Source organism: Macrotis lagotis, chromosome 5, assembly GCF_037893015.1.
Source record: "Macrotis lagotis isolate mMagLag1 chromosome 5, bilby.v1.9.chrom.fasta, whole genome shotgun sequence".
NCBI lineage: Eukaryota > Metazoa > Chordata > Mammalia > Peramelemorphia > Peramelidae > Macrotis > Macrotis lagotis.
The window spans coordinates 186,978,207-186,990,608 of record NC_133662.1 but is presented as its reverse complement, the minus strand read 5'-3'; the positions used below and the strand labels follow the sequence as shown (position 1 = coordinate 186,990,608).

Genomic DNA, 12,402 nt, shown 5'->3' with positions numbered 1-12,402 from the left:
CAAAAAGTCTAAATGAAAATCTTTTAAGGTAGATTTCTTTGAGCACACCATCCAGAATCCCAACATTTACCTGCACAATTCTACTAAGATGGCAGTCAGCAGCGAGCTCAAGGCCTTGTTTCTCTGCCCATGCCTCAATATGGCCCAACTGCTGACGGATAATGGCTCCCCAGTAATGAGAACACAACCCTGAATCTGGATCAGTAACAAGTCTATTAAACAGCCACATGTTAATAAAATGAAAGAGTTGAGAGAAGAGCTGAATCGTCAGAGCAGCATTTACTCTACATCTTCGCAACAATGACATAGCTCCAGTAAGTGTATGCAAGACATCATCTGTTCATAGAGATAAGACAAAGAGATGTTACGAATGAATCCTTCTTCAAGCAAAGAATACAGAAAAGATAAAGTTAACTCAGAAAACATCAGTCATAATACCAGTTGCTTCCAGTACATTTCCAATTTCAGCCTAATTTGTAAAACTACAGTCACCCAAAAGTCTTAACAAAGATCTCTATCTTATTTCAAGAATCTGTGATTTTATCCATGTGGCAACTCCCTGCAGCAAAGCAATATGCAATCATGTTACAACACAGTCAACCAACTCTTCTATGCGTTTCAGTCAAAAAAATTCAAACTTGGTAACCCAAATTCAGTCCATATGATAGACAACATCTTGGTAAGGGTTATGAGAGTTTGGGGGCAGCTAGGTGGTATAGAGAATAAAGCACCAGCCCTGGAGTCAGAAGGACCAGAGTTCACAACTAGCCTCAGACACTTAATACTTACTTAGCTGTGTGACCATGAGCAAGTCACTTAACCACATTTGTTTATAAAGATTTTTAAAAAAAGGATTACTAAAGTTTGTGATCTAATGCAAAAGTCTCTAAAAACCAGGCAACTGAGGAAGAAAATTACTTGAAAGCATTTTTTAAAATGTTCAAAATATCTGAAAGACCTTTAACAACATTAAAAATTAAAGTTTTAATTAGCAACTTTAGCAGTCACAGGATATAAAATAAATCCTCATATATGACTAGCAAGATACAGCAGGAAGAGCTAGAAAGAGAAATCCCATTCAAAGTAACCTCAGACTAGATAAAATATCTGGGAGTCTACCTGCCAAGGCAGACTCAGAAACTTTTTGAAAACAATTACAAAACATTTCACACACAAATAAAATCAGATTTAAATAACTGGACAAACAACAACTGACCATGGATAGGTCGAGCTAATATAATAAAAATGACAATTCTACCAAATTCTACCAAAACTAAACTACTGTTTAGTGACCTACCAATCAAAATTTAATGAGTCAGAAAAAGTGGTAAGTAAATTCATAGGGAAAAATAAAAAGTCAAGAATGTCCAGGGATTCAATAGAAAAAACTGCAAAAGAAGGTGGCTTAACCTTACCAGATCTAAAATTATATTATAAAGCATCAGTCATCAAAACTGTCTGGTATTGACTAAGAAACAGAGTGGTGGATCAGTGGAATAGATTAGGTGCAATAGCAGGAAATTATTATACCAATCTGTTTGATAAACCCAAAGAGTCCAGCGATTGGGATAAAAACTCTTTTTGATAAAAATTGCTGGGAAAATTGTAAGTTAGTATGAAAGAAACTTAGATTAGACCAACACCTAACACCCTATACCCAAGGTAAGATCCAAATGGATACAGGATTTAGACATAAAAAACATTATTATAAGCAAATTAGAAGATCAAGGACTAGTTTACCTGTCAGATCTATGGAAAGGGAAGCAGTTTATAACCACGAAAAAGATGGAGACCATCACTAAAAACAAGCTAGATGGTTTTGATTACATTAAATTAAAAAGCTTTTGCACAGACAAAACCATTGTAATGAAGATAAAAAGAAATGTAGTAAACTGGGGAAACAATCTTTTACAAAGAGTTTTTCTGACAAAGGACTCATTTCTAAAATATACAGAGAACTGGGTCAATTAAAAAGCCATTCCCCAAGTGACAAATGGTCAAAGGATATGCAAAGGTAATTTACAAATAAGGAGATCAATCCATGGTCATATGAAAAATTGCTCTAAATAACGACTTAGAGAAATTCAAATTAAAGCTTCTCTGAGGTACCACCTCACACCTCTCAGATTGGCCAATATGACCAGAAAGGATAATGATCACTGTTGGAAGGGTTGTGGGAAATCTGGGACAGTATTACATTGTTGGGTGGAGCTGGGAACTCATCCACCATTTCTGGAGAGAAATTTGGAACTATGCCCAAAGGGCAACAAAAATGTGCAAACCCTTTGATCCAGCAATACCACTACTGGGTCTATACCTGAAGAGATGATGAAAAAGAGTAAAAACATCACTTGTACAAAAATATTCATAGCAGTCCTGTTTGTGGTGGCAAAGAATTGGAAATCAAGTAAATGTCCTTCAATAGGGGAATGGCTTAGCAAACTGTGGTATATGTATGTCATGGAACACGATTGTTCTATTAGAAACCATGAGGGATGGGAATTCAGGGAAGCCTGGAGGGAGTTGCATGAACTGATGCTGAGTGAGATGAGTAGAGCCAGAAAAATATTGTACACCCTAACAGTAACATGGGGGTGATGATCAACCTTGATGGGCTTGCTCATTCCATCAGTGCAACAATCAGGGACAATTTGGGGCTGTCTGTGATGGACAATACCATCTGTATCCAGAGAAAGAACTGTGGAGTTTGAACAAAGACCAAGGACTATTAGCTTTAATTTAGAAAAAAAAAAAAAAAAACCAAAACCTAATGTCTTATTATCTGATTTTTCTATCTCTTTTACTTTATGTTTCTTCCTTAAGGATGTAATTTCTCTCTCATCACATTCAACTTGGATCAATATATATACCATGGAAACAATGTAAAGACTGACAAATTGCCTTCTGTGGGGGGTGGGAGGAGGGAAGTTAAGATTAGGGGAAAAATTGTAAAACTCAAAATAAATAAAATCCTTAAAATAAAATTAAAGTTTTATACATTCAACACAATTCAAATCCTGACAAATGTGTATTATACACTTTACTTATTTCTTAAATATTTACAACTATTTCATAACCACACACATTTTTAAAGGCATAACCAAAAAACCAAAACAAAACAAATCAGTATTCTAACCTATTTTAGGTCTTTGTAGACCATTTTCTTCAGGATCATCCAGAAAGGCTGGCATGTAGTTATTAAGTTCTGACTGAAGACAATGAACCAAATATCTGAAAAAAAATTATAAAGTTATTAATACTGCAGAGAATTAAAAAGTCATATTAAAACTTAAAACAAAAATATAGAAATGGAATTTATAAATCAAAATTTCCTTTTTTAGAAATAACAAATTAATTTTCTTTACATGGATGTGAAATAGCTTCCATTGTTTTCCATTCTACAACAGTAGTCACCAAAGTAGCCATCATGAAACTCAAAAGAGGTTTGTATAACAAACCAATCAGAAGCTGAAAAGAGAGCTATAATTCCTATCCTCTCCCCATGGATTATTTCTAACAACAATGTAAACTATGTTTAATATTATTCATCTTGATTCCATTCATAAGTAGCTTCAGGGTTTAATTAAAAATCAGACCCTTAGAGTAGTCATAACCAAACCAAACTCAGGTCTCTGACATAACTGCACGAGCAAATTGGCAACACTCTCTCCCCAATTTCCCAAATTACTAGACTATGGCAGATTATGCTCCAGGCCATGGAAGAGTAAATAACAGGTCCTCTCTTTCGAACCCCTAACACCTTTCATTATTAGGTGGGAAAACAAATGATCACGAACAGAATGGGCAGGCATAGATAAACTGTGATTACTTTTCCAAAACCAACCCTCTTCTCACCTCTCCTTTTTCCATAATGGAAACCAGTATCCTTTCATTTTCCCAAGTTCTCTACTGCCACCTACCCAAGTTCTCTACTGCAATCTTCAAAATTATTAATGATAACTTAATTCCAGAATCAAGTAATATTTTCTCAGCTTTCACTTGAGAATTCTATAGTATCTGACATTGTGGACCACTTTATTATTCTTCCTACTTTATTGTTTCTTCATCATGTGGAAGCAGGGTGAGATTGTTCCATATGGTCACAGAAGGCAGAAACAAGAACAATGGATCTAAGTCTTACAGAAGACTGATTTGACATGATGGGAAGAAAAAATTTATAATTAGAACTGTTCAAAAGAATCATCATTCTTTCATGGGTGCCACTCAAGTCCCTTCCAACTTTCCAAATCCATGATTCCATGGATTTTCTTTCTCCCTGCCTAATGTGAATCTGATCTAAGTTCAGGACCTTTTTACCTCTCACTAGACTTGTATAAAAATCTCCTAATTGGTTTCTTAGCTTCGATTCTTTCCACTGTCCAATCTATTCTCCACAAAAAAGATACATAAATGAAATCTTAGTGTCAAAAGAAAAGCTGGCCTTGGGATCAAAAAGCCTTAGGTTAAAGACACACCTTGGATATTTTAGCTGCACAGCTTTTACTTCTCAGGGCCCCAGACAAATCTATAAGAATACCATTACCCTTTTCAAATCTCAGTTGAGTTTATTTACCCTCTGTGATATAGAAAATTTGTGTAAAAGTTTTTGGCCCTCCTTTCATACCAGAAGTCTGAATTATGTATGATACAATGGATAAAGTGTTGATATTATACAATATTATACATTATTTTGTGCATTTCTAAGTTTCTAAACTTCATCTGTATCATCTGCTATTTTTGCAAAACTCTTGGAAAATGTCCATTTCATTTCTATTTTTTTTCAGGTGGCTTTTTTCCTTTTTAAAAAATTGAAGGCAATGGGGTTAAGTGACTTGCCCAAGGTCACACCTAGGCAATTATAAGTGTCTGAGGACAGATTTGAACTCAGGTCCTCCTGACTCCAGGGTCAGTGCTCTAACCACTGTGCCACCTAGCTGCTCCCCTATTTCATTTCATTTTTTTTTTGCAAGGCAGCGGGGTAAAGTGGCTTGCCCAAGGTCACACAGCTAGGTCATTATTTTGAACATTTGAACTCAGATACTCCTGACTCCAGGGCCAGTGCTCTATCCACTGTGCCACCTAGCCATCCCTTCTCCCATTTCATTTCTAAACTGATTCTTAATATACAGAAAATGCAATGGGGCAGTTACGATGTGGAAGAGAGAATTACACTAGTTACAGAGCAGAAGCTGGTCAGCAATGGGAAGAGAAAGAAGCATCTCCTCACTAGGTGTTGCCTATATACTGATGAAATTATAGTCTGACATAGATAAACCAAAATGCCTCAATATTTGAATTTTTTCTTTTCTTCATATTTGCGTGTGTGTGTGTGTGTGTGTATGTGTACAGGCATATGTAATATAAATCCTGTTAAGTAATGCATTTGTAAAGAAAGAGTCAAAAAATAAAATACTAAATCTGATAATATAGTAAAGGTTAAAGTAAAGCTGATCTTACTTGAATGCCATTTGAACCAAGTGTGCTAAAATATCCTGAGCATCTAAAGTGATTCGGCTGAGATCACGGTCCTGCTTAATAAAGTTGAGTAATTCTGATGCATTTGCCATCCAGAAGGCAAGTGCCCCTGCAATATTCTTCTGCTTCTGTAGATAAAACAAATATAAGTAGAAAGAGAACAAAAAATTTCCTATCCCACCAAAAGAAAAAAAGGAGGGTAAGGGGTAAGTGCTATATATATAAAGCTTTGTAAGATAGACCAGTACCTTTCCCATTTCACTAATAATTCAGATACCAGATACTTGCAGATAAATTTGAATTTATTTATAACCATGAAAAGGATGCCATTCCTTCAACATTTCATAAGTTGCATTTAACACAAATATATAATTTCTGGATTGCTGTAACTATGGCATGCTTCTCTTGCATACAACAATGCCAGGTTTAGTTGTACGCACTATCTGGTGATCTGTCTGTGCTCACGCACATGTTTGCTGTTATCCACCACCACCCTGATACTTACAGTTACTGGTTTTGACACCATGCAACTCAGTATCAAGTACTGATCTATCTCCCCATCTCCCGACCACATATGCCAGGCCAGGCAACCTCAGATGAGATCCAAAGAATAGGAACCAAAGATAAACAATAAAGGTAAGAAAAAGAACTTTGGTCATTTCATATCCACACTGAAGTGCATTAAGCAGAAATTATGGAATGCTGATAAAAGTTGCACAGTCAAAAAAGGATTTTAGTACTGCATGTTCCAGTTGCTGAATGAGTGTTATGAACTGTTCAGTCCAGCTGTTGTAGTATTGTATTTTGATATGGAAGCAGCATGAGAAACTCAGCTAAGCCAACATAGCTAGGATCAGTTCCCAGCAGTATATCCTACCTGATCAACCTGGTCTACCTCCTGGAGAAAAACAGACGAAGGGAAATCAAGCAGAACGAGAGAAAGAAACTTGTAAACAATCATGATCGTTTTAAAAATCAAAACACTAACATGAAGGTGCAACATAAAGACAAAACACTTTATGCTCAGTTATTCCCAAATTACAATGTCATCTGTGGCTTGGAGACAGCTGAGCAAGTACATGCTGTAAATAGTTTTAAGCTCTTAGTACCACAATGACAGGGATGGCCAATCTGAAGAACACATAACTGATGATGAATGCATGAGATAGATCCTGTAATTAACACTCACTAAAGAATATACTATTGCAAATATTTTCAATAAACCCATAATGATTAAATTTATTTATTAATCCACCTGTGCAAATTACCTTAAATCTAACCCTAAAAAAAGACAAGAGAAAGACAATGTACTATTTAAACAAATAAGAATTCTGAAATATATATATACATATATATATATATATATATATATGCAATAGCAACAACTTTTCAAAATTCCTGAATAAGCTTCAAATGCAGACTCAAAAATTTTAGAACACATAATTAGCTATGAGCAGACATTTCTTCCGTTGTTACTTTGCTAATTCCATTCGTGGAATATGGTCTAAAGATCTGAAAAGGTTGTTTTCACAGTAATTTGATTTTCTAGTTCAAAATGCACAGGGAAGAGCTCATTCAAAAGTATTCTAGTATCATCAGTAGAGTTTTTTTGCTTCAAATAAACTTGAAAATATGAAAGGAATTGGAGACAAGCAATGATTTCAAATGACAAATAAAAAGCAAAAACCACATTTATTTAATAAAAAAAACAATGTTAAGAAATTGGTAGGATAAGCAAGTGAAGTTGGTACTTAAAAATTTATTTCCAGGTTCAGGTAAGAAAATTATCAGCCAATAGATCGAGTCCACATTTTAAAAACTATAAAAATAAGTTAAAAATTATCAAAGTTCCTAGACAAAGCTAGTTTTTAAGGGGATTAAAAAAACAATTCTCTAAACATGAGTTATTACCCTCTAATTCAAATATTAGCATTTGTGAGGCTGTAGTAAAATCACCTAGGTAAGGAATTCAAATCAATGTGCTGAAAAACAAGCATGGAATTATATAATATGACATCAATATAAGTTATAATGATTCATGAAGCATTACATGATATATGAATCAGTCTTAATGTTGACAATGCCAAGAATACTGATGTCAACTTTACAACTAATTTAGTATAGTCAACTCATGTAATTATAAATTTCAAAATAACAATGTAGTTCTTCCTGTAAATTCAAGTAAGTTTGAATTACTTCAGACAGAAGACTGCTTATCTCAGGTCTAATGGTGTGCATGGAGTATTTAAAAAATTAACATAGTTTTAACAACAGCTGGTTTCTTTGTATTCATTGTTTCTCCCTTAGTTCTTAAAAATTATTTAAAGAAATAATCTGTACATACATTACAGCTTAGGATAAAAGGGGGGTAAAGTTGCTATACCGAGCCTCTCTTCTAGGCATGGGGATATAAGGGCAAAGATAGGAATTTGCAAGAGTCTCAACAAATAGTGTATTTTTTAAAAGCATCATATAATGAGCATCACTGTGAACTCAGAATCTAACAAATAAGTTCATAAAGTTTTCTTTTTTTTAATTGTGGGGGCAGAATGGGAAAATATTAAGGAAAAAAATTCTCTTACTTTTCATGTTATATAGTTATTTCAAGAGAAATAAATTTGTCACACTCTAACTTTAACATTTTTCTTCCAAAAATAATTTTAAAAGGGGGGTTCCCTTCAAATAGAAAAAGAAATGCCTACAGATAGAAAGTTGACACTCACCTGAATAACTCCTTCCATCATGCTCACCATCTTGTTAACTATAGCAATGACTTTATGAGTACGCTCTGTAGGGCTGATTTCAGGTCTGTACTGGCTTGACAGTACATACCGACATGCCATATATAACACATAAGTAGGTGATAGCTTAAAATGCACTGTGGAGCTATTTGTATAATTTATAATAGCTGATAAAAATGAATCTTCAGCTGTGAAAAAATTAAGAAATAAATGTCAAAAGAAGGAAAGTGGAAAAATAAACAAACTTAAACTGGAATATGAAAATACTTACAAATTTCCCTGAATTCTATACTTGCAGGCAATATCAATTCAGGACCAGGAGCATCCTGAGTTCTAAAGGAAGAAAAATGGATATTCAACAAACCATTTCACATAATTAAAATCAATACCATTGCTAAATGAGGTAAATTGCTAAATGAGGTAAATTCTCAAGTAGATTAATTTTTTAATTCCTATACATTTGCCCAAAGTTGAAAAAGCCAGCAAACTATCAGCTTGTTTTCATTTTTAACTTATTCAAAAATTGTGGTTAATGGAGTCCAAAGCTATCTTATTACTTTTCTTCATGGAAGTTGCATCCAAGTTGTACAGTCCCATAATGGCAAAAGGTCACAATGGAGACAAGCTTCTACATTATTAATGAACACCTCTTATAACCTGAATGAAGAAGGCCTGCACCTGCCGCAACTGTGGCTCGAGTAACAATTACCATAATTGATAACAAAGACCAAGGAGGGAAGTGGGGGAGAGAGGAAGGAGAGGAAGGGTGGGAAGGAAATGAATAGTTTTGAAAAAAGACTGAGAGAATTGCACTTACATAAAATCAAAAATATATGTGTAAAGTCAAAACATCTAGAAGAGGTACTATACTTTGAACAAATTTTTGCTTTGTAAAAGAAACTGCTAAATTTACTAGAGAAATAGGGATGGATTAGATCTTTGAAATTGAGTTACAATTTTTTCCTTTATGTATGGGTGATTTGGGATGTTTTGTAATGAGAGAGAGAGAGAGAGAGAGAGAGAGAGACAGACAGACAGAGACAGACAGACAGACTATATCAGTTGAATTTGTCTCTTCCATCTCCCCCACCACAAAGTTATCTGGAACTTCCTTTGAATTAAATGCATTTCAGAAAGCATTCTTTAAAGTGATGTCTTTCTCTCAATCTATTAGCTTATAAACAAAGAAATCATCATCATGAAACTGTGATGCCAACTATGTTCTTACATGCATACAATTTGAGGTGCATGCAAATTCCCATGATTTAGCTGGAAATGAATCTCATCCTATATTACTTTTAGCACACCTGATAGCTCATATAGTCTAAGAGAAATAAGCAATTGATAAAAATGCCTTGGGGGGGGAGCTCTGTAGAACCTGTTTAAAATTAGTAAACTGTCCTAATAAATTCTCACATAGTAAACTATCTTGCAAATAACATAATATAAAAACATCTATGTACTTTGTTTATCTTCTCACAACTGTATTTTTATTAGTGTTCCATAATTCTCCTACCAGTTGGACTAAGATGAGAACAGATTTGTAATTGCTAAGCTAACGCATTATCAATAAAACTACAAGTCAAACTCTCTGATATTCATGCAAAAATTTTAACCATGCCATTAAATGGGTGTATTTTATTTCAAAAACCTAGTAGTTTAAACATTCTTAAGATGGGATTTCTAAAACTCTAGATTTATTAGGTAAGGCATGTAAAATGACAGTTTTAGCCTGACTGAAAATAAGGTGGTATAAGATAATCATTGCCATAGACTAAAATGAAAGAATAGCAGTATGGATAAGAGTTAAAACTTTGTAATTGGGAAGATCAGGGTTCAAGTCATACTTCTGTCTCATAACAGTAATGTAACTAACAAGTTGCTAATCTCTCAAATGCAACCAGGCAACCAAGACTATAAACTGCAAAGTTATTCTACTGCAACAGTGGCAAAAATTTCTACAATAGTAGTTCCTAATAGTAATTTAATTACAATTATGTAATACCACCCCAAGTCCCATCACTGCCCTTCAAAAAATTCACCAAAGGCTCTAAATTAAAATGAAAACAAGGATTTTGAAAAACAGAGATTTAAATACTGCCTCAAAGAAAAAGCCAATCCTTACTTTCTGAAATAACTGATCTTGATATTCAGCAAAACATTAAAGTGACAGGAGTATCAACACACGAAATTTTATTTAGATATATTTTCACAATACAATTATTTGGAGAAATTACTAATTTTTGTAGTACAGATGAAGAAACTAAAGCCCAGAAATGTGTTCCAAATCCCAAAGGTAGACTTGAATCTAGTTCTCCAGGTTAAAAAAGTATAGTCAAAAAATAAGACTTTCTTTCTCCCTACTACTCTACCCCCAAAGGAACTCATTTGTTTTTGTAAAGGGCAAAGATACAGGACAGTAATCTAATCTATTAAACTTTCCACCAATATTAATATTTTTAAACATCATTTCAACCAAGGTACCACATTTGGTAAATAATTTACCTTTAAAGAGGGGACTAAAATATTTACTTAAACATGCAATTAATTAGATGAACATTACTTGCAACTGCATATTTTCTTAAGAGCATAATGTTAAAGTTGGTAGGATGGAAAAAATTTAAATGTTCTGTGAAGGAAAAAGTGATGACAAAAAAACATCATTCAATCTCACTACCAAAGATTCCAAGACTTGATCAAAAATAAAAAAGAAATTTAATTTTTTTTATTGATAAAGTTTTTAGGAACTGTGGTACGTCTCTTGTTTGTTACATATTAGCATTAAAATAAATATCACTATGAGTAAATATATAGCATAAAGAGCAAAAGAAATGAACAAAATAAAAGCAAAATGTTAATCATGATAGTACTTTCTTGTGGGGTCTCAAGCCTCAAAAACTCAATCATTCTAGACAATATAAATATAGTGATACAAATAGGAAGTTTAGTTTAGATTCTATTAGACTTAAATTTTTTATATTACTATTTGCCTAATGATATTTACTTACATTTCTATGCAGCAATATTCTGGCATTATATCAGCAATGGTACAGCATTAACAGAAATGTTTCTACTACAAAATTTTCGATTTGAACATGCTAATTTTGGACATGATAAAACCAAAAAATCAAAGGAAAATAGAACTAAAGGTTGGAAGGGACTTTAGAGGTCACTTAATCCTAACCTCTCATTTCACAGATAAAGACACAAAATACTTAAATAGTATAATTATGAAATATAAATATAAATGTCAACCAAAATAAATAATAAAGAACAAAGAACCTTTAAGATTCCAAGTGAATCTATTTTATTAATTTACTGTTTAGTTTCTGATCCCAATAGAATAATCTTGCAATCTGCAGTGCCCTCTACTGGGAAATGAGAAACTGAAATGTAGCTTTATCTTCTACTATTAACTTGTGACCTTGCGCAAGTCACTCATTTCAACTCACTCTCTGCTTATATTAAAAATGATGAAAATTGTGTTCAGATACCATCAACAAAATGATTGCCCCATTATAAAGAATAAAGGAACTACAAACATTTATGCTGCATAAATATATCATATCCGTTCTAACAGATTTTTAAATCTCTTTTGGGTAAGGAGTTAAATCCATTCTTTATTATTACCTATTAATTACTAATCAGGAGCTCAGTGTATTGGTTAAATGAACACAGTGGTTAAATGCTACCCTTTTTCTGACTCAGAATCATCCAAAGCTCTTTGAGTAGCAATGCTGCAGTTTATACTAATCAGTATTCGAAATCCACACCCTCTAATCCAACTGTTATGTTTAGGTGTTGTCTTTACAATAAAAACAAATTTTTCAGTTATATTGAAACAGTATTTTACCCTCTTAACTAGGTAGTGAGAAATGTTTTAGAAATTAAGAAGAACTAACAAAAACATAAGTCCTTACTCATAAAATGAGACATCTGCAGTACTAGATTTGAAAATAAAAAAATCAGCCTGCAATTTCCATAGCTTTCTAGCTCATGCTAGAAGGCATAGCATATTGACACAAGGACTTAATCAGAAGCTGTAACAAAGTTAATTTTTAAATATTTAAAAATTAGTTTCTTTTACAAATTAAAGGATTTCTTTACAGTTTAAATGAATTTATTCTGAATATATGTTTATCTCTAGGAATGAACATAGCAAGAATTTCATTTTATGAGATCATAT

At 33.3% G+C, this 12,402-nt stretch overlaps 1 protein-coding gene and 1 long non-coding RNA gene across 26 annotated transcripts in view; one reads left to right on the top strand and one right to left on the bottom strand.

The window, feature by feature from the left end:
* Positions 1–12,402, bottom strand: part of AFDN (afadin, adherens junction formation factor) — a 194,755-nt gene that overhangs the window by 73,557 nt on the left and 108,796 nt on the right. For 17 of the 24 annotated variants that reach the window (XM_074188039.1, XM_074188042.1, XM_074188044.1 and 14 more), the window contains 6 exons: positions 8,488–8,549; positions 8,199–8,404; positions 6,353–6,373; positions 5,458–5,603; positions 3,137–3,231; positions 71–336 (listed from right to left, as the gene is read on the bottom strand). In XM_074188039.1, the coding sequence (XP_074044140.1) occupies positions 71–336; positions 3,137–3,231; positions 5,458–5,603; positions 6,353–6,373; positions 8,199–8,404; positions 8,488–8,549 (796 nt within the window). The remainder of the gene's footprint in view (positions 1–70; positions 337–3,136; positions 3,232–5,457; positions 5,604–6,352; positions 6,374–8,198; positions 8,405–8,487; positions 8,550–12,402) is intronic. The other 7 variants (XM_074188043.1, XM_074188045.1, XM_074188052.1 and 4 more) reach the window with 1 other exon arrangement.
* The window catches only part of LOC141488194 (uncharacterized), a 79,594-nt gene that overhangs the window by 30,655 nt on the left and 36,537 nt on the right, over positions 1–12,402 (top strand). For both annotated transcript variants that reach the window (XR_012468610.1, XR_012468609.1), the window contains exon 3: positions 8,515–8,619. This is a non-coding gene — a long non-coding RNA (uncharacterized LOC141488194). The remainder of the gene's footprint in view (positions 1–8,514; positions 8,620–12,402) is intronic.